Source organism: Cheilinus undulatus, linkage group 5, assembly GCF_018320785.1.
Source record: "Cheilinus undulatus linkage group 5, ASM1832078v1, whole genome shotgun sequence".
In the NCBI taxonomy this organism is placed as follows: domain Eukaryota; kingdom Metazoa; phylum Chordata; class Actinopteri; order Labriformes; family Labridae; genus Cheilinus; species Cheilinus undulatus.
In genome coordinates, this window is record NC_054869.1 from 21,717,981 (window position 1) to 21,741,802 (window position 23,822).

Below are 23,822 nucleotides of genomic sequence, written 5' to 3' on the forward strand. Positions count from 1 at the left end.
GATGAAATTATGAGATAAAAGTCATAATTATAAGATAAAAAGTCAGAATTATGAGATACAAAGAAGAAATTGTGAGATAAAAAGTTGAAATTTTAAGATATAAAGTCATTATTATGAGATAAAAAGTCATTATTATGAGATATGAAGTCCAAATTTTGAGATGAAAGTCAAAATTATACAATAAAAAGTCATAATTATGAGAAACAAAGATGAAATTAATAGATAAAAAGTCAGTATTACGTCTTTTTATCTCATAATTTCAACTTTTTATCTCATAATTATATCTAGGGATTTTTTCTAGAATTGCCTTTCACATTTTTTCTTTTTTATTTGGCAGAAATGGCCTTACATACATAAGCATATTCTTGCATTATCTTACAAAACTTTTGCGTTACCTTGAAATATTTTTATTCATCTTTGAATTCTCACAGTTTACCACTCTGAGTGCAAATGAGCTTCAGTGTTGAGTTATTTGACAGTGTTGATCCATCAGTGTTAGTTCAACTCCATAAGAAGTCAATCTACCAAAGCTTTATCCGCTGTCATTTCAAATCTGGGGGAATCTGTGGGTGGAGTTTCTCATCATGGATGCATGAGCAGTGTTTAGATGTTTATGTGTTTAGTTGTTTTTTTGAGGTTGAACCCTGCTGGACTTCATTTGCCCAAGTTTCTGGTGGATTGTTGTTTTTAATGTGAGACACACAGGCACCATGGTTGAAGTAAATCACTGAGTTAAAGTTGCTGCCTGTGGCTTTAGGTGCTCCTAATGAACGCATGGTGCATATTATTCATGAGAATGCATTGCCTTGCCATGACAGAGTTACAGCAGCTGCAAAAGTGTTGTTTAACTATATTTGGAGCATTATAGACACTTTTTTAAGAGTTAGATTTAACTCTATATGAGTCTAATTGAAACTTTAAATTTTGGGTTGTGTTTTACTTTATTATAGAGGTGTGACTTTACCTGAAAAACGTGGTTAATAAGGGAAGATCCTATTCCACTGTACAACTCCTCAGTAGCTACTCAGTACTGAGTACCCAATACTGAAAGTAAACTTTAAATCAAATACTTTTTACTTTTACATGAGTAGATTTATAGACCAAATTTACACAGCAAATTCTAACCAGAGTGACTTTAGTTTTACTTGAGCACAATAGGCATGCACTTTTTCCACCTCTGATTACTGCACACTACTTTGGTGGTTCTTTCCTTGGGTGGAAAGTAACTAATCAAATTTAGCCGACTCAAATTATTGTAATGAGTAGCTTTTTTTCTGTACTTGTACTTATTTGATAACATTTTTATATCAAATTGTCTCTTTCTTTAAAAATTACATTGATAGCAATTCCCTGACTGTGTACTTCAATATCCTAGCCTGTTCCTAGTGCAGTATAACCCAGTCTTATCAATGCTGTATGCATCTGGAGAACATCCATGCATAGCCATGCCGGGGTCTGAGCACAGTAATTTTGATCATGGATAAATCCAACAGCATCCTGCAGATTACCACAAAGGGAAAAAAGCTTAGCTGGGTAATAAATCAATTTTAAAAAATTGAAAAAGAATGTATATTTTACTACATAGCAATTAACAAGTAACATTTTTACCAATTTGTATCATAATTTTAATGTCATTTCTTAATTTCCCTCCTACTGTCATTGTGGTTTGCCCTTTTTAGGAAACAAAAGCATGAAGTCTGTCCCTGAGCTGATAGACAGACTGCTGAAGGCTGCCAGGTGTTTGGTTAGAGACCAGAGAGCCAAACACAGACAGATGCACGCACATGATGCACTGAGGGATGGTAAATGTCTCTCTTTGGCTTCAGCTCACAGCTCAAATGTTGAAATGTACTTGAGGTAAAAAGAGAACTTTTTAAGACAAGCTCCAGACATCTATCATGAAACATTTCTAGGGTTCAGACTACTTTGTCCTTCCTTTCCCAAATTCTTCCACAGATAGGATTATAAAAAGACTTGCGGGGGCATGTAGAAAGAGTTGAATAAAACTCAGTTTATTTTAAAACATCTGGCACACAGTTACGCTGGCCTACTGGAGATGAGCAGAGGGATGAGCCCCACATCTATGAGACAGGTTGATGATGTTTGTGAAGAAAACAAAGCCAGCTGGAATCAAGTTTTCCCTGAGCACAATCCTTTCCAAATATTTGATAAAGCTGGCTGACTGTATAGAGTTTGATTTGAAGTGATTTTATGGTATTATACCACACCTTCCCAGAGGACAGTAAACAAAAGTCCTAGTGAATAAAAAACTTGTGTTAAACCCCCAGAAATAGGGTCACAAATAGATAAAGGCAAGCTCATACAGTATAACATACTCTAAGTATGATAAAATACATTAAATGATTCTGTTTTATTCATTGATTGAAGGGATTTAATTGTGTTAACTGTTCCTACCATATAAAGGTGCAGCATCAGCTTTGAAGCACATGTTAAAAAAACAAACCTCTGATGGAACAGTAGCAACGAGACACTCCCACAAACTGTTCAAATGGTCCCTACACAGTTCCACTTTCCTAACAGCTGAGTAAAGGACACTCCCCTCTGCTTTAAAAGCAACGGCCACAAAATCACCTCACCTCTGCCGAGGTTTTTCCTCAACATCTGGATTTTTTCTGTATTCCTTGGACAGTTAATAGATTATTAATCTTTGACAAAGAGGATATAAAACAGTTTTTTCTTCAGGAATCCAGCTTCAACCCAAGGTGTATCCTGTTCTGACGCATTGACAATGGAAGTGTGGGCCAGAGCAGCAGCTCTGTCTCTGCTGCTGCAGCAGCTGGTGCTCAGTGTCACAGCTCAAGGCATTGGTGAGTTCTCTACAACATCCTGCCTCCTGGGAAACTGTCTTTTTCGATCAGAATGGGGTAAAAACCTGCCTTTCTCATCAATGTATGCCCAGTGATCTCTCTGGTGTTACTATTTCTGATCTGCAGAGTCACAAATTGCAAGGGTTATTGTATCTATGGTTTGTGTGGAGATGATTTTTTTGTGGCTTGTAAAATCTGACGTCTTTCAAAAGAACATTCTGACCTACATTAGGTCAGTCTTAGATGTTGAAAACTACCCAACCTGCCATCTGAGAGAGTGCATGTGCAAGACTTGACTTACCTGGAATCGACATAAATGTTTCCATACCATTTCCTGCCCCTTCAGTTATTCCTGAGTTCAGCTCATGGCTGTGTGCAAGAGTTTTTGTGTACATGTGTGAATGGGTCCATGCACGTGAGGCGGTGTGAGGTGCTTGGTTTGTTCCAGTGGAAACAGTTTACTGCTGATCCTTTCTGCATCTCCAGTCCACCACTCCATAAAACACCCAGCAGGATACAAACATGAGCGTGCACTCACATACACAGTTACATGCACATGCACAAAACACTTTCACACATAATAAAGGACTAGTTCTCTGACTCAGCAGTGGTGATTCACAGCCGTGGACACTGACACAAGCTATTCATTAATACCTAAAAAGAGAAGTCACAGTTTACCAGATGTAGAGCTGTGTGTGTGTGTGTGCTGAATGTTCTTGAAGCTAATTAAGTGAAACATGAAATACAGTGTAGCAGAATGCTGGTTTCTAACTCTCCTCTCCTGTGTTAGTATACGACCTGCTGGTGTCTCCAGACTGCCTGCCTGACTTACTCCAAGGAAGCCTGAAGAACAAAGGAAGAGATGAGGCTTTCCTCCTCTCTTCTTTCAGGCTCCAAAACAAAGCCCCCACCTCTCTCTTCAGTGTCATCAACCCGCAAGACAACACCAAGTACTTGGAGCTCAGCGTGCAGGCCAAACTAAGCAAGGGTGAGTTATTGAGCTGAAAGACTACTCTGTAATCTTTATGTTTATAGCATGGCCCTCTGCTGTCTTTTCTCTCTCCTTAGTGATCCTTCGCTACCTGAAGACTGACGGCAGATTCGGCACGACCAGTTTCAACCACCCCACCCTGGCAGATGGTCGGGATCACCATGTGATGCTCCATGCCAGCGGTCTGCAGCGCGGCCCGCCTCGCCTCAACATCTACATAGACTGCAGACTGGCCCACACTTTGGATGATCTGCCTGCTGCATTTGGGTCAATCTCACCAGGTCCGAACAAAGTGGCCCTCAGGACCCTGCAGACAAGCAGACAGGTGAAATAAAATGCACATTTTACATTTGGCTACAGAGAAATGCTGCATAGAAATTGTAAATAAACATGAATGTTTTTCCAGTAGTGCAATAACTGGATAGACTAGAGGATAAGGTTTGTAGTAATACTGAACTTTAAAGTGATTGACTGACCCATTGCTCTAATTTTTTGGGGCTTTATTGATAATAACTAGAGCCCTGCACGAGACTCTTTTCTTTCCATTACCACAGTGCATGCCATCCACTTCCACCTGCACTCGCAACAGGTGTGTCAAATCCCATCTGCATCCCGCACGGAATCTGACTGTGCTTGGTAAATTTTCAGAATAACAGACAGTGCATTTAATTAAAAGCAATGTTGATATGCTCACTTAACACCACCCTGATTAAGTTTCCTCTCTGAATGAAGGAAACCCAAAGAAAATGACCACATCCTGGTCATGCCTAACGGTCCCACACATGGATTAAAAAGCAGCTGGGAGTCTCAGACTAATTTAACTCCTGGTTATGCCTTAGGAATATCAATAACAAAGTAATATTTACCGGCCCTATTTACACATCATTTATCATCATTTGTCTTCAAGTCATACAGAGGGGAAATTGTTCCTGATCTCTGGAAAGTCTGTGCATCATAAAAATTTCTGCACACCTTCATCAGCTCTCCCAGATGGTAGGCTAATCTTTACTCTATTCATGCCAAGCTACTACAGTCCTAATCATTAGATGCTTAATGCTATAAGGCTAACTTGCATGGAAAGTTGTGTTTTTCCACCAGATAACTGCATAATGGCTCAACGTCTTGCACACTTATGCAGTGATTAGCCTATAACATAATAAGGGGAGATGGCTACAGGTGACAAAACTTCAATTAATTGATTTCTCAATGAATGATTCTAACAACAACGTGTGACACATCTGTTGTTTTATCTTGTTTAATACGAGAAATGCTTTAAAGAGTGCTTACTTTGATTGGAGATCGTTGTGCTGATGTAGCATCTCATCCATAAAAATTCCCTTTTCATGTGTTCTGACTATATCTGCTACTTTGCTAAATTGTTACCATAGCGCTAACCAATTGCAGAGTCTGTCCCTAATCCTAACCATTCACTCCATGTGCTCAAAGGTAGCTTGTCTCGTTGGGTAGCTCAAATCATCAAAACACCAGCTCTATCACTTACTCTCACAACCTCCTAGCAGATGGAATGCATTCAACTCAGGTGTGACACCATTTCTAGCTCTAACTTCCAAGGTAAAGGAATGCAGCAGAAATCCCCGAATGATGACGTTGTGCAACATTTTGGGATTTAATAGGAAATCTGTGCATATTTATGATTTTTTTTCATGGTTCCAGTTTTGAACCAGCACACCCAAGACATCTTCTGAACGGTATAAAGGACAACTGTAGCAACGGTGTGGAGTGCAAATTGAGACAGACACACACACAGACAGTCTGCCAATTATACTAGTAAGATGCACTCTTCTCTAATCTTTCAGTTTATTTCCTTTCTTGTAATTTCGGTCAGGATGAGCTGACAGACCTGAAGCTGGTCATAGAAGACACCATAGATAACGTGGCCACTCTGCAGGACTGCTCCATGGATCGTGTTGAATCTCGAGCTTCTGCAAGGGAGACGTTGCAGCTGCTGGGTGAGAAGAGTGCAAAATATCGGCTGGCATTCTCTTTTTATATCACATGCAGTCATATTGAATCAAAACAAGAAGACGTGTTGTTAATTTGATTTTCTTCCTCAGGTATCCAGGGGGGCCAAGTTGTACAGGACCAGACTACCATGCAGGAGCTGAAGAGCATGTTGGCTGAGATGAAGCAGCTGCTCAACCAGCAGGTAATCTGCTCTGTGGTTCAGTCTTGTTTGTCTCACATGAGTTACTCCTGATAGAAAAGGGCAGACATATTAAAGTTCACATCTGAAAATTTTCAAGGGATTTAAAGTTATAAATTCACTATTTAGATGATTAAGGCCAGATTAGAATGATGCTGGTACTAAAAGAAATGAATAAAGCATAGTATTTTAGAGAACTCATGGGAGAAGAAAATGTGGAGAGGATTCTGGTGATTTTGTAGAGCTACCTAGTTTTAGAAGAGGAATGTTGGCTTTTTTGCAACCATTTGGAATTTCCCATTCCTCGGGGTAAGATTGGTTTTGTAATTAAATCAGCGATTTGTTGTGAACATTAAGAATCCAGACTGTGAGAGCATGCAGACCTTCTGTAATCCCTTTGTTTCAAGACTTAACGTTACCTTGGAAGGAGAAAGTTAAGTAAAAGCAGAAGCTTTTACCCCAGGAGAGGTACAAGTGGATAATTTCAGATAATCATTTAAAGCAAAAGATTTGTCCAGAGATAAAGCTTCAAACAAAGAGCCCGGGGGCAATAAAACCCCTGTTATACAGCTCAGCACTCAGACTTGGCATGAACGCTGAGACAATGCTTTATGTAGGGAAACAGATCACTGGAGCATTCCTCAACAGACAAATATTCAAAGCTTTTAAAGCCATCTTTGTTTCAGATTTTATGAACTTACTTAAAAAGGTATAATTCAGATTTACTTCTATTGACACAAGCTGTAAAATGATAACATGCTTTTTTCTGTTCTAGATTAAGGAGACAAATTTCCTCAGGAATACCCTCACAGAGTGTCTTCCTTGTGGTACAACTTTTGATTTTTAATCTCTATGTTTTATAAACAAAACTGAAAATTTTCATTTTAACATTCCTGAGTAGATGTGTCTGCAGGTCTTGGAGGTAGTCCAACAAACACGGGTCCAGCTCCAACTCCGGGACAGTTTGTAATGCAGCCTCAGCATCTGACTCAGTGTCTACCTGGGACCTGTTTCACACAGGACATGTGCATCCCTACAGACTCAGGGGGTTTCCAGTGTGCCCCCTGTCCAGACGGATATACAGGGGATGGAGTGCATTGTGATGATGTAGATGAGGTATGAGAATTAATTGCTTTTAGGATTAAAGTAGCACTAGTTAGCAGCTACTCATGGACTTTCCTGTGTGTTTCAGTGTCAGTTTGGCCCATGTTTCCCCGGGGTGCCGTGTGTGAACACCGCTCCTGGTTTCCGCTGTGGACGCTGTCCTCTGGGATACACTGGACCTGAATTAACCGGAGTGGGAGTGTCTTATGCAAAAACAAACAAACAGGTAGAACAACACTGAGTATGCTCTATATTAAAAATGAATTCTTTTTCATTCGCTTACCTTTGTTGAAAGAGAGTAAACCTTTTTCTTTATATACATTCATTTTATTTCTGCTTTACTTAGGTGTGTGAGGATATTGATGAATGTCTTGGCCCACCTGAGAACGGAGGTTGCACTCCAAACTCGCACTGCCACAACACCATGGTAAGCTTTTGATCATAAAAAAGAACATATTTTACTGTACAGCTCCTCAGTAGCTACTCAGTACTCAAAGCAAACTTTAAATTAAATTCTGTTTACTTTTATTTGAGTAGATTCATAGACCAGGACTTTTACTGAGATTCTTCCACCTCTGATAGCCACTCACCTTTTAGCAGAAGACCCGGGTTGTTCACTGTTTTCTGTCCTCACTAGGGCTCCTTCCGCTGTGGAGACTGTAAAACAGGCTTTACAGGTGACCAAGTGAGCGGCTGCCAAGGTACCAGGCTTTGCCCAGATGGTCAGCCAAACCCCTGTGACGTCAACGCCGAGTGTGTAGTGGAGAGAGACGGCAGCATTAGCTGCATGGTGAGCAGACAGACATCTTTAAATAAACTTACCTTGCAGAATCCTCTCTTATGGTGCTGTTCAACATTTCATCATTGTATCATGACCACATGCTTCTTGTAGTGTGGCGTTGGTTGGGCAGGAAATGGCTATGTGTGTGGAAAGGACACAGATATCGATGCATATCCAGACAGTAAGCTCACATGCAGAGACAACAACTGTAAGAAGGTACTCATTTCTACACTGACCTGCCTCTCATGCATGGAATTCCCTGTAGCATTACTTTTCATACTTTCCTTCTTTTCCAGGATAATTGTGTGTTTGTTCCAAACTCTGGACAAGAGGATGCAGACAGGGATGGGATGGGCGACGCGTGTGATGACGACGCAGACAGTGATGGCATTATTAACATAGATGTAAGTGATTCACACATTTTCAGGATGTTTGCAGGGTCTCAACCCTCTGGGGTCAAGGGTATATATTTTTTACTACATTTCACTTTACCTTTATATTTCACCTTAAAGACTGTTTGACTTGTCTTGTTTTGTATCATTTTTTTCAGCACAACCTCACGTGTGATTTTACAGTTTTTCTTTTCTTTTTTAAAAACTGTATTAACACATTTGACCTAAAATCACACACTCAAAAAACATAAAATACTAGTAGGAAGAACCACTGTTATAACTTAGAATGCAAATATTAATTGTGAATTTCAAAATCTTTTGTACCAGTTTAGCAAACATCAAAGTTATATACAACATTGCATAACATAAATTATTTACCATAAATCTGGTTTTACTTGGACTTTCAACACAATTTTAAAAATTGAATTTATTTTGAAATTCACACTTTCGATACAAGTTAAAATTGATACTTGACAAGGCTTAAATCAGTCACATGATTTGGATGTCCATAGACTCCAAAGGGTTAAAAAGTATTAAAAGTTGATCAATCAATTCTGCAAATTAAGGTTTTTAAAAAAGGCTTAGATGCAAGACTTTCAGATCTTAAATTTTGCAGTTTTTTATTCTATTTGTATAGCCATTTCAACTAAAGAGGCTGTAGGCTAGATTTCTGATTTTGTTTTTTATATTCAGATTTAATCACACACGTGATATTTTGAAACAGCCAGATCTGACCTGAATTTTTCCCAGACTTGTGAAGTTAAATTGTTGAAATTAACACAGCTAAATTATTTTGAGCTAAGGCTGATCAGCTGTAACAGTAAAGTGATCACCGACACATCAATGCTTTCAAATCACAATAGATTATTAGAAGTATCCTGAAATTGGCAATTATACCTTGCTTTTTTTCTAAATACGTAATTGTGAGGGTTCTTTTTGTTTTAAGGCAGTGCTTGTAAAAAGATCATTCCAGGTTTTTGGATAGCTTTTCCATTCAGCTACCTATCTGGTTCTTTTTTCTCATAGTCTAATCTCAAAATGCTCCAAGAAATTTAATTTCCATACTAAAACCTGTCATTTTTCTTTTCATCATTCTTTTCTTTTTGTCAAGTTCTTGTTTTACTGTCAGCTCAAAACATGCACACAACTGTTTTGTTAATGAAGCTGGTTAGAAACTGAAGATGCGATAGGTCTTAAAATGTTTGAAGAGGGTCTCTTAAAAGGTCTTAAAGTATTAAATTCAATGTCTTATTGTCTATATATACCCTGATTTTGTGGTCTATCTGAACAGAATTGTACATTTTCCATTACCATTGCACTACACATTTTTTTCTCTGTTCCAGGACAACTGCTGGCTTGTCCCTAACGTGGACCAAAAGAACAGCGATAAGGATCTTCATGGTGACGCCTGTGACAACTGCATAACTGTTGATAACCCCTCTCAGAAGGATACTGATAAGGACGGGCTGGGAGATGAGTGCGATGATGATATGGATGGAGACGGTATGGTCTGTTAGTGATGTTAACATATGTTCTGTGTTTTTTTTTTTGCATCTCTAGGAAAACTACTGTCATTTTTGTAAATGGTCACAAAAAGAATGGAAGTTGTGAGGTGTTATAATGGGACTGTTACTCCTTTATTGCGTTAATTAGCAGTGATAAAGTAAGGAATGTATCATGAATCCTAATGGCTGATAATCACATAAAAAGACTACCGTGTGTTTGAGAGTTATCCAAACCACAGGCTGTCTGGACAAGAAGACAACCTTTACCACCCTGTCTGCTGGAAAATACTGAAGGGCACCACTTAATCTGTTCAAAACATCCTCACATTCTTTTTTGTGTCTGTTTCAAATTCACATCCTCTGCTGCTTAGATCACACACTTTCAGGAAAACAACACAGGCTTTATTAAAGCTAAAAAAAGAACCCTGAAGAAACAGTGTTAAATGTTCCAACTGGAATTGTACGTGTTGTCCAACAAACTTTTCTCACATACCTCACTTTGATTGCCCTTTTAGAGTACCTCTCATTTGTTCCACTGGAAACAGAGTTTTTACTTGTTGCCATCATGTGTTTACCTTTTTATGCCTACGCAGGTTGCATGTTTAGAGACTGTGCAATGACCCCTGCTCACTCACGTTGGCAGAACTCCAAACTCTTGATCGTTTGGTTATGTCTTTAACTCCAGGCCTGGATTGCTGAGTGCTTGGTCATGTCTGTCTCCTCTCTAAAACCATTTTTCCACGTTAAGCCTCCGCCAGGCGTTGAAGACCACTGGAAACTATTTCACCTTTGCCTTAAACAAACACTGCCATCTGCTGATGGGTTTGACAGCCGCTGTCTGTATGCTGCATTCTGTCATGCTGGTTTTTCTCCTCCTGTCAGGGCCTTAACACATGACACAAAAAATAAATCCCTACGGTGTTTTTGTTCTCAGGTTTGAAGAATATCCTCGATAACTGCCCAGGAGTTCCCAACCCAGACCAGGCAGACAAAGACAAAGATGGGGTGGGAGACGCCTGTGACAGTTGTCCTGATATGTTCAACCCTAACCAGGTAACAAAACAAACAATGACCTGATAAAGATTAAGATTACTCTGTTGTTATAACTTTGTTTTGTCTTCCTGCAGTCGGACTCAGATGATGATCTTGTTGGAGATACCTGTGACGACAATATAGACAGGTAGAGCCAACAGCCATGACTCGTGGCTTAATGCTGCTGTTCAAAAATGTGGAATTACACACTTTAAAAGCTCAATACAGAAATGACATCATCCTAGAGGATGCTTGTAAAAAGTTTCATCAATCAAATCAGTGTTTTCAGGATGTAGGGGTCTCCCTTTAATATCTAGAGGTTTGTCATTGTGTTTTAGGAAGTTAATTTGTCCTCAGACCCTGCTTCTAACTAAGCTGTTTGATAGTTCTAGTACCCATTCAGATCAACTGGTAACCGCTCATTACAGGCCACTTCTTAGATCTTCCCCCGAGACTGCTTAGTGCTACCAGGCCGACAATCAAAGGGCAAGAAGAGACAAAAAGTCTATTTCCACCTCAGGAACTTCCCCCTGAGACTATGTATCCAAGAAGGTACTCTGGGTTTCTCGTTTTACCCCCTGATGGTACTTTTTAAAAGAACAGGGACTTTTAGGTGGGATTAGCAGCACTACATAATAAGTAAAGGATAATCTCAGCATTCACAAGACTTTTACAACAGGCTAATATAACCAGTTGACCTATCGCTAAGCCTCTTAGCTCACTCGGACAAACAATCGCGTGCTGCCCAAGTGAATGGTTTTCATTTTGGTGGGCTTTAACTTGGCCTACACCCTTTGGCCACAGTTAACACTGATGTCAGATTGTCAAAGAACAAAGATACTATGTTGAAAAGATGGCATGGTGAGCATTACACTACTGAAGCTGGCCGTAAAGAAACAGCAGTTTGCTAACTTATGGCAGTATTACATAGCAAAGCTTACTGCAAGGTGATGTTAAACATGATAGTGACATAATCTATGAGGTTATACAGTTCATACAGAAAGTATTACTTTTTTCAATTTTGCTATATTGCAGCTTGATGCTACAGTCGGAAAAAAAATCATTTTTGTTCTCGTCAATCTACACTTAGTACTCCATCATGACAAAGTGAAAACAGAATTTTAGAACATTCTTCAAATTTGTGAAAAATATAAAACTGAAATATCCCATTAACATAAGAATTCAGACCCAAAAACACTTGAAATTCAACCCAGGTTCCTCTCATTTCTCTTGATTATCCCTGAGATGTTTCTACAGTTTGATTGGAGTCCACCTGTGGTAAATTAAATTGACTGGATGTGATCTGGAAAGGCACACACCTGTCTATAGAAGAGATGGGGGCCTTGCGAAACACAAAAAGCCTACTTGGAGTTTGCAAAAAACTCCATGTGAAACCTGAGTGGGCAGTCTTTCATGTGGTTTGCATTGACCTGAGGCTTCTGTCTGGCCACTCTGCCATAAGGCCAGATCAGTGGAGGGCTACAGTCATGGTTGTCTGTCTAGAACTCTGTGCCATCTCCACATAGGGCCTCAGGATCTCAATCAGAGTGGCCATGGGGTCCTTGGTCAGCTCTCTTGCTAAGGCCCTTCTCCACCAGTTGCTCAGTTTGGCAGGGCAGCCAGCTTTTGGAAGAGTCCCGGTTGTGCCAAATGTTTTCCATTTGGGAATAATGGATGCCACTGTGCTCTTGGAAACTTTCAGTGCAATAAGTTTTTCTTGTAGCATTCCCCAGATCTGTGCCTTGCAGCAATCCTGTCTCTGAGCTCTGCAGGCAGTTCCTTTGACCCCATGGCTTGGTTTTCCTTCTGTTATGCATTGCATTTTTTGACAGCAGCATCAGGCTGCGACATAACAAATTGAAAGATTGAAAAAATTGGAGTGGGTCTAAATATTTTCTGAATTCACTGTATACACACATCTTATTTGCAGAAACTTTTCTGGCACTATGTACTATTAACTTAGGATAGATATTGGCATTGGTGCAGATGGCCTAGTGGTTTAAGGTGCTACCCATGTACACAGGCACCACGGGTTCAAATCCAGCCTGTGTCCCTTTATCTCATGTCTCTCCCCACTCTCTTCCCTGTTTCCAAGTCTATCCACTGTCCTTCCTCTATCTAATAAAGTCATGAAATGGCCCAAAAATAAATCTAAGAACAAAAAAAAAAAAAGAAAAAATGTTGGCATCCTAGTTGATCTTCTTTACCTTGAGCTGACTTTGTGGTCTGCCACACTTTTGTAACAGGTTAAAACAAACTTCATTCTCTATCCATCCAGGATACCTTGTATCAGTGTTGCCTTTACCAAATGCACATCATTTGGAGCTGCAAGAAACATGATTGGCCCGTGGCTTTGGAGGGTTGGGCTTGGCAATAGTACTTATTAAGGTGGAACTCTTTTGAATACTTTTGGTCGACATGCTTTGCCTATGCTGGTGGCCTAGCAGTAGCTTTGAGCTAGATAGACTGATACTACAAAGTAGGCAGCCTACTTAGGTTCATGTCTGACCTGCAGCTTCTTTCCTGCATGTCATTCTGCGTCTCTCTCATTGACTTACCTCTTTGTCACTGTCCAAGCTAAGTAAAATCAAAAGCCTTGAAGCGATAGCTCTGGCTAACATTTGATGTAAATTATAATAAACAATATGACCAGACAAAGGCAAAAGAAATTTGAAACTGATCATAAAACTTACACAGATACAGGTGAACAATCCCTTTAACAGGACTAATCAATCACAGGTGCTACTGCTAAGTAGATTGCAGAAAGCCACAAGGCAAATATTTAGAGTAGATGATTGTGATGCAGACTCACTTTCTTAAACAAATTAAAGGGGAGGTGGTGGTTAGTTATTGTTTTGTCCACTGACTTGAAAAACTGTGGTAACTTTACCAATCAATGGTTCTGCTTTTTTTTTTGGCACACAATTTCATACTTGCATAAATGTGTTATCTGACTACAGTTTCAGTTCTATACAGCAGCTATGCAAATATAACGTTAGCTTTTACTCTTTTGAACAGCAGCATATGTAAAGACATCTATATTTGTTTTATCTGCTTGTTTTTTTTTTCTTTGTCAGTGACGGTGACGGCCACCAGAACTCAAAAGACAACTGTCCCACCGTCATCAACTCCTCTCAGCTGGACACAGACAAGGATGGGATGGTTTGATCTCTTTTTCATTCTTAATCATTTTAATCAACCATATTCCATGATTCATTGCACCTTTGCTGACACAGACTGTTCTATGATGCTCCAAGTGTGTCATTATTTCTTGATAGGGAGACGACTGTGATGATGATGATGATAACGATGGCATACTGGATGAAGAGGATAATTGTAGATTAGTACCAAACCCAGACCAGAGGGATACAGACAGTAAGCATCACCTATCCTGTTTCTGTTCTGTCCTGTAACTGGTTATTCCTAAACTGCATCCTCGTGTTTCAGATGACAATGTCGGAGATGCTTGTGAAGGAGACTTTGACAAAGACAACGTCATCGACATAATCGACCACTGTCCAGAGAACGCTGAGGTCACCCTGACTGACTTTAGAGCCTATCAGACCGTGGTGCTGGACCCAGAGGGAGACTCTCAGATCGACCCCAACTGGGTGGTCCTCAATCAGGTAACAAAAAACATCCCCCTTCACATGTGTTCTGGGTATTAGTTTATTTTTTGTTTGTGTGAAGCTCAAAAATATTTTCATCCTGACAGGGTATGGAGATAGTTCAGACCATGAACTCTGATCCTGGCCTTGCTGTAGGTAAGAAAACTTTTTGATCCATGCAATGTTTAACAATGAAATATCTGGTCAGACTTTGCCAAAAATGTTTTTTTCTCCATTGTCTACATCTGTAGGCTACACAGCGTTCAGTGGGGTGGACTTTGAGGGGACCTTCCATGTGAACACAGTGACTGATGACGACTATGCTGGCTTTATCTTCGGTTACCAGGACTCCTCGTCCTTCTACGTGGTAATGTGGAAACAGACTGAACAAACCTACTGGCAGGCGGCGCCCTTCAGAGCAGTCGCTGATCCAGGAATACAACTAAAGGTAAAATACCTGATAATGACTGTTTAAGCAGCACTGTTATCAGAGAACTTTACCACTAAATCACCCAGCTTAATTATCGCCTCCCAGCTCCCACAGCCAATCACACCGCTTTCTTTTAACACAGCGGTGTTTTCAAATTATGACATACTTCTCACTAATCTCTGTTTGCATTAATGCTGATGCACCACGCTGCTGACAAAGCTTAACCTCCTCCATCCCAGCCTCCTCTTTTAAAGCATAAAACTAATTGCACCCTCATATTCAGATTTATGCTACTATGGATTAATTGCTTTTGAACGAATTTTTCCCTGATTCAATATGAATTGTCATAAATGTATCTATCCATGTGGGGGTTTCTAGTCATGCAGTCCTTGGAAAGTCAAAGCATGCTGCTTGATTAACCCAGGAAGCATCTTGAACAGAGCCTTCTCCACCAACTAAAACTACATCCATTTTGCAATAAAATGGTAAAATGTTTGATGAGAGTGTTCCCGACTGAAAGATATTTCTGGTACTTTCATGCCTTTAATTGAGAGATAGGGCAGTGGATAAAGTCAGAAAGGCCCTGAGAACCCCGTAGTTGTGTGTTACTCACCAGCCCCATAGCTGTATTGTTAATGATCAGAGGGAGTGTTCTTCTGTAGCCAGCTATAACACTTCTGTTTTATTTTTTCATTTTTCTTATTTATTTTTTCCTGATGTTTAGAGAGTGTTTGTTTAGTATAGTATAGATAACAGATCCTCCCCTATCCTCCTCGCTGTAATTCGTTTGTCTGCACTGATTTGCCCCAGCAGTGTTGTAACATCTGTAAATTTAACAATGCTATTGGAGTGCAGTCATGAGTCAGCAAGGTGAAGAGCAGGGGACTCTGAACACAACCTGAACTCAGTGTTTTGCTGTGTTGTTGTTAACCAGTTTATCATGTTACAAAGTTTGATGTTTGGCAGATCCAGCTTCCTTCTCAGATGCTCCAGGATGATTGTTTCGATGCTGAACTGACATATATGATGAGAAATCTCAAACAGGAGTTAACTAGTCTGATCTTATTGTGTTAATAAATGTAGGCTACTAAATTCAAACCCTGATAAATGTTTTTATGAACTTAGAGGGGAGTTTAATTTTTTCCCACATGGCATATAATTTGCATCTTCTTTGTTTCCAGTGGTAGGTAGCTAGCTAAATTTTTGCCACTTCTACTCTCTGCATATAGCTTTTGTGTTTACTGTCAAAAGTGTTTCTCCTTTTGGAAATCAAGGTCCATAAATCTGGAGGGTACAGAATCAGAGGTGCTAGAAGTCCAGTGTGAGGTTTTCACAGTCAATGGTGGTTTGGGGCACCATGTCTTCTGCTGGCGTTGGTCCTCTGTGCTTTATCAAGTCCAAAGTCAACACTGTCAGCCATGGAACCTGCTCACAAAACTACCAGAAACTAGTTAGCTGACTGTGGTATTTCTGTGTTTGATTGGCCAGCCAACTGGCCTGACCTGATCCCCTGAGAGAATCTATGAGGTACTGTCAAGAGGAAGATGAGAAATACCATACTCAACATTACAGACGAGCTGAAGGCTGCAATCAGAGCAATCTGGGCTTCATAACACCCCAGCAGTGCCACGGACTGATGGGCTCCATGCCCCATCACATATATGCAATAATTTATGCAAAAGGAGCGCCAACCAATTACTGAGTACATAAAAAAAGCATATTTCCAGAAGGTCAACATTTCTGTATCATAAACCTTTTTTTCGATTGGTGTTTTGTGATATTCTTATATTTTGAGATGTTGGATTTTTGTGAGCTTTAAGCTGTAACCATCAACATTTAAACAAAAAAAGTCATAAAATAATTCACTTTGAATGAGATGCATCTTGAATACATGGAGGTTTCACTGCTGGAATGAAATCCCAGGAAAAATTGATCTTTTTCATGATTCTATTTTTATATAATCTTGCAAAGCAGATGGATTTGCCCGTTTCCTTGTTTCTCACTGGCGAATCCATCTTGCAAAGCTCCCATCTGAACTGTATGGGCCCGGTTAGAAAGTGACAGGACCAATCAGCAATGAGGGGCAATACTTCCAGGCGCAGCAGTGTCGTGACGTAAACAGACAGCAGCAAGAGGCCGGTGCGATTGGCAGAAGAACTTAGCGTGGATGCTGCTGAAGCACCAGTTTTATCAGAACTTGACGAAATTTCTTCATTAAAGGAAGAACAAAGAACAGCAGTGAGTTGTTTTCTTTTCAAAAACAACAAAAGTCGAGTACTGACATGTCTATAGTCGCCATGTTTTGTGTTATTCCTCAGTAGCTGCGCATGCGCAGCTTGTTAGCGGCTACGTCACGTGTTTTGTTGCTCTGATTGGTCCATAGAGATGTGACAGACAGAACATTGACCAAATCACACTCCTGCCTTTTCTCAAACGTTTCCTATTGAAGCTTTCCCAGATGGATGTGTGAAACAAATCCATCTGGCGTGTCAGGTTAATTTTTATATGCACCTACATATAATAACACATGCAAAATAAATGCCAGTTCCTAGAATGTAAACTGGTTTATTTCCCAGTCCCAAGGAAATTTATATTCAGTATCAGTCTCCGCCCTCTCTTATGCTATCCCCAGGCTGTGAAGTCGAAGACAGGTCCTGGTGAGTACCTGAGGAACTCCCTCTGGCACACAGGAGACACCCAAGACCAGGTCCGTCTCCTGTGGAAGGATCCAAGGAATGTGGGCTGGAAGGACAAGGTCTCCTATCGCTGGTTCCTCCAGCATAGACCACAAGTCGGATATATCAGGTACAAACAGATGTTCACTCATACTCAAATACACTTGTGTTGCATTAACTGATGAACCAATTCATCTCCAACCTTTATGATTCAGGGCTCGCTTCTTTGAGGGCTCAGATCTGGTGGCAGACACAGGAGCGATTATTGATACAAGTATGAGAGGAGGGAGACTGGGAGTGTTCTGCTTCTCTCAGGAGAATATAATCTGGTCCAATTTGAAGTACAGATGTAACGGTGAGTCTGCAGGAACAGGTTCCTGCCCCTTTGGCTGGCTGTTCTCTCTGTTATAATAAACATGCTTATGAGTCCTATCTTTTCTCTCCACAGATACTATCCCTCTGGACTATGAAGGTCTCAACACTCAAAACACAGAGTGAAGCGGAAGAATGGGAGAGATTAGTCAAAAACGTGGAGAAAGGCAGATCTGTACAGCTGAGAGTGCAGAGGAAGAGGACATGAGATGAAGGACGAATGTGAGAGGGAGCACAAAAGTTGTTGTTAAGTGATGTTATTTTGACCTTATTACTTTACTGAAAGGATTATAAGAAAGTATAACTTTGGGCATTATATAAGTTCATTTTGTATAATTGAAGCCAGTACATTTTGTTTAAATCCTCAGCAGGTTCTGTGTATGTCTATGAAAAATCACCTCCTTCTGAATACTCAAGATTAAATACTTGTTTTTAAACATATATCAAGTACAATAAAATATTAAGCATTCCACAAAAACAGTTTCTCTTCATGTGTTTTTGAGTAAAATCTCTGCATGAAGGAACACCACATCACTAAATAAAGACACCCCATGGAGTTCAATGTATGTTTTATTGACAGAGTGTGAACACTTTGAGCTGCATGGCACCCACATCTCTGTATTCCAAACTTCTTGGTCAAAAAGAGTTTCAGTGAGTTACATAGTCACACAGCCTCACAGGAGTCCTGCTTTCTGATTTGGACTTTTTGTAGCTCAGTATCAAAGCTGCAGAGCACCATTTTACTTCTACATTTTCACAGATAGTTAAAATGCAGAATTATTTACACAAATTTTGACAAATTACAAAATCTGCAACTCCCACAGATCACAGAACTTTAGCCTGAATGTACATAAAGATATTAAAAAAACGTGTTAGCAATACCATCAGATAAGAACATACTGAATAGTAAATGAAAACAAACGGCTTGCAGTTGCAGAAGTGCAAAATTTGTATTTTATACAATAATAAAATGTTACACAGCTAACAAACATGTAAAGGATTGTGTGTATTTTAAATTGGCAGTAAACTCAACATCCAGTGTTGAATAACTCAAGATGAAGCACTCATGCTACCTTATTCTGACCGCCTTTATGAGCTGACAAGTAACAGAAATGACACAAAAGCTTTTAGAAATGTACAAAAAACATCTGATTTAAGAGTCTCTGTGTGCATGCAAAAACAAAATGATCATAGCTTTCTCCATGACCACTGCCCAAACATTTGTATAGCGTAATATGTTTTTCTTTCGACATGTCCCTTTGGCAAACAAATGAATTCTCTGTCATCCAGAGAAGTGACTCTTTACTAACGTCACTCTACGGTAAGGCAGGTTGATTCAAAGAGCACTGCCCCGTATAAAAACCATTATGACAGGAAATGTTGAACACATGGATTTTCCTAAGAAAACATCCTGCTCAAAGGGAGCACTAACACTCATAAAATCTGGAACATGAAATCACTGAGGTCTAACCAGAAACTGCACAACATTGGGTGAACATAATATTGAAAAAGCTTGTTCTGTTGCATAGAAAACGTCTAAAAAGGGCGCAACATAACAAAGCATAAACATGTACAGCTGACATCTGAGCCTGAGAGATGATTTCTTTACCAAAGTCTGGGACAAATCTACTTCAATTTGCACCACACCTATTCACAAAATGATTCCTTATTACTTGAGACACACAAATAAATACAATTTCTCTGCCAACATCCACAACCTGAAATAAATTTGCCCCACAACTTTGCTACAACTTTATGGTCCTAAGGTAGAGAACTGAAATGAAATGTCTGGCTGAGATTTAAAATATAAAAAAACAAAAAGAAGACACGCATATACAAAAAACTTCAAGATTACCGAGGAATCAATGGGTGTAGGATGCTTCACATGTTTAAGAAATGTAACTAAACTCCATGTTGCTTTATATTTTCAAAACGTGTAAGTAATACAAAACCCCAGGAGAAAGTAGTAAAAGATAACAAAATTACCATCAAGGTATTAAAAGCTTAACACTGTAAAAATTAAAAACAAAACAAAAAAAAACAAAACAAAATATAAAACAAAAGGCAACAGATAATCCTCCATATCAAACACTGAGGGTAGTGTTGGGTTGTGTTTCACCAAAAAGGGGGCTGTGGTGGTCCCTTGGCTCAGCGTGAGCTTCTATCTGGTGATTCTCAGAGCTGTCTGACTCAAGTGAGGTGATTGAGTCCTAGGCCTCGAAGCGCTTCGGGCAGACCATGGGAGCGACGAGGGTCCACATGTAAAGCACAAGACAGACCCAGCAGGAGACCATCTTGAGCCAGTACACAGACCAGCTACCATCCAACAACTTCTCAATCTCATGGTTATGATAACTGTAACAGAAGCAGAGAGAGAGAAGACAGAAAGACAGATTTTTAGTTTCCATCTAAATTTACAGCAGGGCTAAATTAAACAAGTACTAAGTCCTTTGGCCACTGGAGAGGAGCAGAAACAAGCAGCGAGCGCAGCAGTAGAACTAGAAGAGAATTCAACTTGCACATTTAGTAAACATTATCATCATTATGTATACATTTTTGAACTAATTTTTTCATTCTATTTATGTTTGTCTATATAAACAAGAGACAGCCCTTCAGACTATACTGTACTGTGTGTGTAATTACAATAAAGCTCAGTCATGGATTTAAAGACAACTCTTCCCCTCTTGTCAAAGGTACACTACTATCATGCACTGCCATTAATTTGCTATTGAATAAGCATTGTTTATATACAGGGATTCAAGATGGAAATAATAAAAAAAGCTGCAAGGGATTCTCAGACAAAGACCACAAACGTATCAGTCTGCAGGCTTGTTTTTTGTGCCAGTTTAATGCATTAAGAGCTTCTTTAAGTTTAGAATTTTTGTGAGTACAGCTCTAGAAATGGAGAGAGAACCTTTTTCTTAATTACTGTGTTTAACTCTTAGCTTCAGTCTGACTGCCCACTATATATGCATGCATGTGTACCATGTGCAAACTAAAATATGGCCTAAAGAAATCAGAGTTACTTACTTAAACCAGTTGGTGATGGTCATCATGACGTAGAGCGAACCCAAGAAGAAGACAAAATGGAAGTAGGCGTAGCTGTAGATGGTTCCCTCTCTCTCATCATACACCACGTTCTGGCCTGAACCTGTTTTCTCCTCATCGTACTCATCTGAAAATAAATTATGAAGGAAGATGTGGGTGATTAAATGGTTAATGATTAAAAATACCCAAACCAATGACTTCATCTGTGGTCAAAGAAATGATTGATGTTATTTCAGACTGATACATTTCAATTAGATGTCACCTTAAAATCTAAGATGTGTACTTGAAATGACATTTTGTTTATCTGATGGATATATCTGATGATATTTAGTGTTTTATGTCCAGCAGGGGGCAGTGTCAGCTTTCCAACACTTCCACTTAGTTGCTGGCCCTGCTTCACTGTGTCATACTAACCTCCTAGTAACAGTGACATCATCTGTGTTTGCTGACCAATACTTTCTCACCATCCTCAGCCTGGCTGAGGAATACGAATGAGCACAGCCTCTCTGTGTGCGACTGGTGACATATGCATACACACTGAACTGGGTAGGTAGGCAGGGGGGAGAGAGGAGGAGGGAAAAACAATATGTGATAGTAGAGTGGGGGTGGGGAAACTTTCCTTACCTGTGTCATCTCCAAAACAGAAACAGCAGCGAGCTCTCTGCAGGAGAAAAGAACACACAGAAATAGACACACACATTATGTCTCTGGGGTTTGATCTGATTTATTCGATAAGGATGTCTAATGAGGAGAACTGTTCAGTGGGGTTTCTACATCCTGTTACTCTTTTTAGCTGCTCTGTAGATTTCATTAACCACACACCCAGTGTGTTGTGAATATTTGTGTGTTTACCTCAGTCTCTGGCTCACTGTTCCTGCACACTCTGAGCGCTGCAGAGCTTCGTCTGGTGGTGGATGTCAGGCTGGAGAGAGGGCAGAAAAAGAGATATAAAGACAGATGGGGGGAGTGAACGGTTGTAATACAGTTACCGTGTGTTTTTCCAATAATTTGCAGTTTCAAATGGCTGCACAGTCTAATTCCCCCTTCTTCAAGGAACAACCACAAGAGACATGATGCCTCCACTTGATGGAAAACACATGTGAACAAATGTTAAAACACCACTCTCACACCCAGACCTTTGCCACAGCCAATCATGCGCTGTCTCTCCTGAGTCACAACCAATCATAACTATCCTGTCCCTGTCACTACTGTCTGATAAAAAAAATCATATCTCTTGCTGCATATTGCTTATGGCTGACTTGATGTTAATGGGGTCAGACTGTTGCCTTCAAATCATCACTCAACTCAATAATAAAACACCACAATAGACATATTTCACAGGAAAACTGGGATTACATGTTTGAAATCTTGAAATGAGAGCAAGGGGGAAGAAAGAGATGAGTGTGTCTGTGTGTCTTACCAAGAGTAAAGGATACAGCCAAACAGGATAATGCTTCCCAGGGCAGTGACAATCTTCTTGTCGCTCTCCAGCCCGGAGTTGAAGGGAAAAACACACACAGTTGTGTTCACACCATTTATCTCCACCACTAGACAGAAATAATGTGAAGACAGAGATGGATGAGGTGATAAAGGAAGTGGAGGGAGTATTGTCAGTAGTGAGTGACATTGTGAAAGATGCAGTGAGATTGTGTGTTTTGGCACAGTGTAAGCAGCGGTGAGAGAAGAAGAGTGAAAAGAAGAGATGGTACAACAAGTTTTAAGAATAAGTTGGGTGTAGTGTACTAAAATGCTTTTGATGAGGAGGATGTTTATATTATTCATTGAGTTATATTCACCACTGTTGATATCAATAGAATGATTAAATATCAAATCACCAATTTGATGCTTTAAAACAGTGATTCTCAACTGGTCCAGCCTCAGGACCCACCAGTCTGTCTCACGACAGATCGCGACCCAAGTTTCCAACTCGGTTTCAACAACACGTTAAGTTAATTGAATATGTTGCAGTTTGGAGCATGATTGGGTCAAAACACCTGATATTAAAAAAAAGGACAAAAATGAAAAATTTTATACCCTCTTTCCCCATCATTTTTGTGTGTCAATCTTTGCCAATTTTCCAGAGAACTTGTGAAATTACTTCATTATCATGGGAAAAGTAGCCATTTATTGCAGGAAAAGGAGGTATATAAGTTGAAATACTGATCAAACATTTAAATTTACCAAATTTCACAGTAAAACAGGGTAAAAAAGGTATCAATGCATGTCCGATAAGGACCTCAGGACTTTTGTCACCATTTTTTGTTTTCAGACACCTTGTCACGACCCACTGAAAACTGCTCTGCAGCCCACTTTTGGGTCCCAACCCACCAGTTGAGAACCACTTTTGCTTTAATCAACAGCTCAGTCTGCTGCATTGATTGGGCTGCCTTTGTGAAACATGTAACAACACCAGGGGCTGTATTCACAAAGCTTCCTCAGTACAAAGAAGTCTCCTAGTGATGAAATTCTGAGAAACTTAAAAGATCATAACTTAGAATCAAGAATTTCCTCTTAAAGTTAAGGCCAGTTACTAGTAAAGACAGATATTATTCACAGAGCATCTTAGCTCTCTAAGGTACACTTACACTAGGAAAGCTGTACTGTGCCCAAGCATGTTTGATCTCCAAAGTCCAGTTTGTTTAATTAGTGTGAGTGCCCTGTACTTTGCTCAAGCACTGTACACTTCCTCAACCCTGTCAGATTTGAAGAGGTGGGCCACTGCACGGTATGCTTGCCCATACATGTGTACAAGTACAGGCACACAACGTGGGTGTGACATCTAGTTGATATGTTCATTCTTCGGGGTAATAATTTCAATGAGAGTGTTATTGGACCGGATCTGACCAATAAGCTCAAAATAAATCAAAAGGTAAGATCTAGTTATGTACTCTG

The 23,822-nt window shown here is 39.8% G+C and overlaps 2 protein-coding genes across 3 annotated transcripts in view; one reads left to right on the top strand and one right to left on the bottom strand.

Annotated features, from left to right (window-relative positions):
* The first annotated feature begins 2,544 nt into the window (after window positions 1–2,544).
* Window positions 2,545–18,354, top strand: thbs4a (thrombospondin 4a). Of its 2 annotated transcripts, none has more exons than XM_041786934.1 (23): window positions 2,545–2,828; window positions 3,619–3,816; window positions 3,897–4,144; window positions 5,666–5,789; window positions 5,895–5,986; window positions 6,759–6,810; window positions 6,885–7,099; window positions 7,176–7,313; window positions 7,434–7,514; window positions 7,725–7,877; window positions 7,980–8,084; window positions 8,165–8,272; window positions 9,604–9,763; window positions 10,700–10,818; window positions 10,893–10,945; window positions 13,875–13,959; window positions 14,076–14,172; window positions 14,245–14,423; window positions 14,513–14,561; window positions 14,657–14,853; window positions 17,468–17,640; window positions 17,726–17,865; window positions 17,959–18,354. In XM_041786934.1, the coding sequence occupies exons 1-23, from the start codon at window positions 2,750–2,752 to the stop codon at window positions 18,006–18,008; spliced, it is 2,895 nt and encodes a 964-aa protein (XP_041642868.1). In that variant the 5' UTR covers window positions 2,545–2,749; the 3' UTR covers window positions 18,009–18,354. The 2 variants fall into 2 exon arrangements, with proteins under 2 accessions (XP_041642868.1, XP_041642869.1); XM_041786935.1 differs by having other exon boundaries at window positions 6,897–7,099.
* Window positions 18,355–18,434: 80 nt separating this feature from the next.
* The window catches only part of serinc5 (serine incorporator 5), a 32,343-nt gene continuing 26,955 nt past the window's right edge, over window positions 18,435–23,822 (bottom strand). Inside the window, exons 8-12 of the mRNA XM_041786937.1 lie at window positions 22,351–22,477; window positions 21,783–21,852; window positions 21,555–21,591; window positions 20,913–21,057; window positions 18,435–20,237 (exon numbers count right to left, since the gene is read on the bottom strand). Coding sequence (XP_041642871.1) covers window positions 20,093–20,237; window positions 20,913–21,057; window positions 21,555–21,591; window positions 21,783–21,852; window positions 22,351–22,477 — 524 coding nt within the window. The 3' untranslated portion in view covers window positions 18,435–20,092. The remainder of the gene's footprint in view (window positions 20,238–20,912; window positions 21,058–21,554; window positions 21,592–21,782; window positions 21,853–22,350; window positions 22,478–23,822) is intronic.

Bases quoted from the DNA above. Each gene is read 5' to 3' on its own strand.
- thbs4a (XM_041786934.1), top strand. From the start codon at position 2,750: ATGGAAGTGTGGGCCAGAGCAGCAGCTCTGTCTCTGCTGCTGCAGCAG. The intron at 4,145-5,665 runs GTGAAATAAAAT...AATTTCGGTCAG, and splicing joins CCCTGCAGACAAGCAGACAG to GATGAGCTGACAGACCTGAA. The intron at 10,946-13,874 runs GTAGAGCCAACA...TTTCTTTGTCAG, and splicing joins TGTGACGACAATATAGACAG to TGACGGTGACGGCCACCAGA.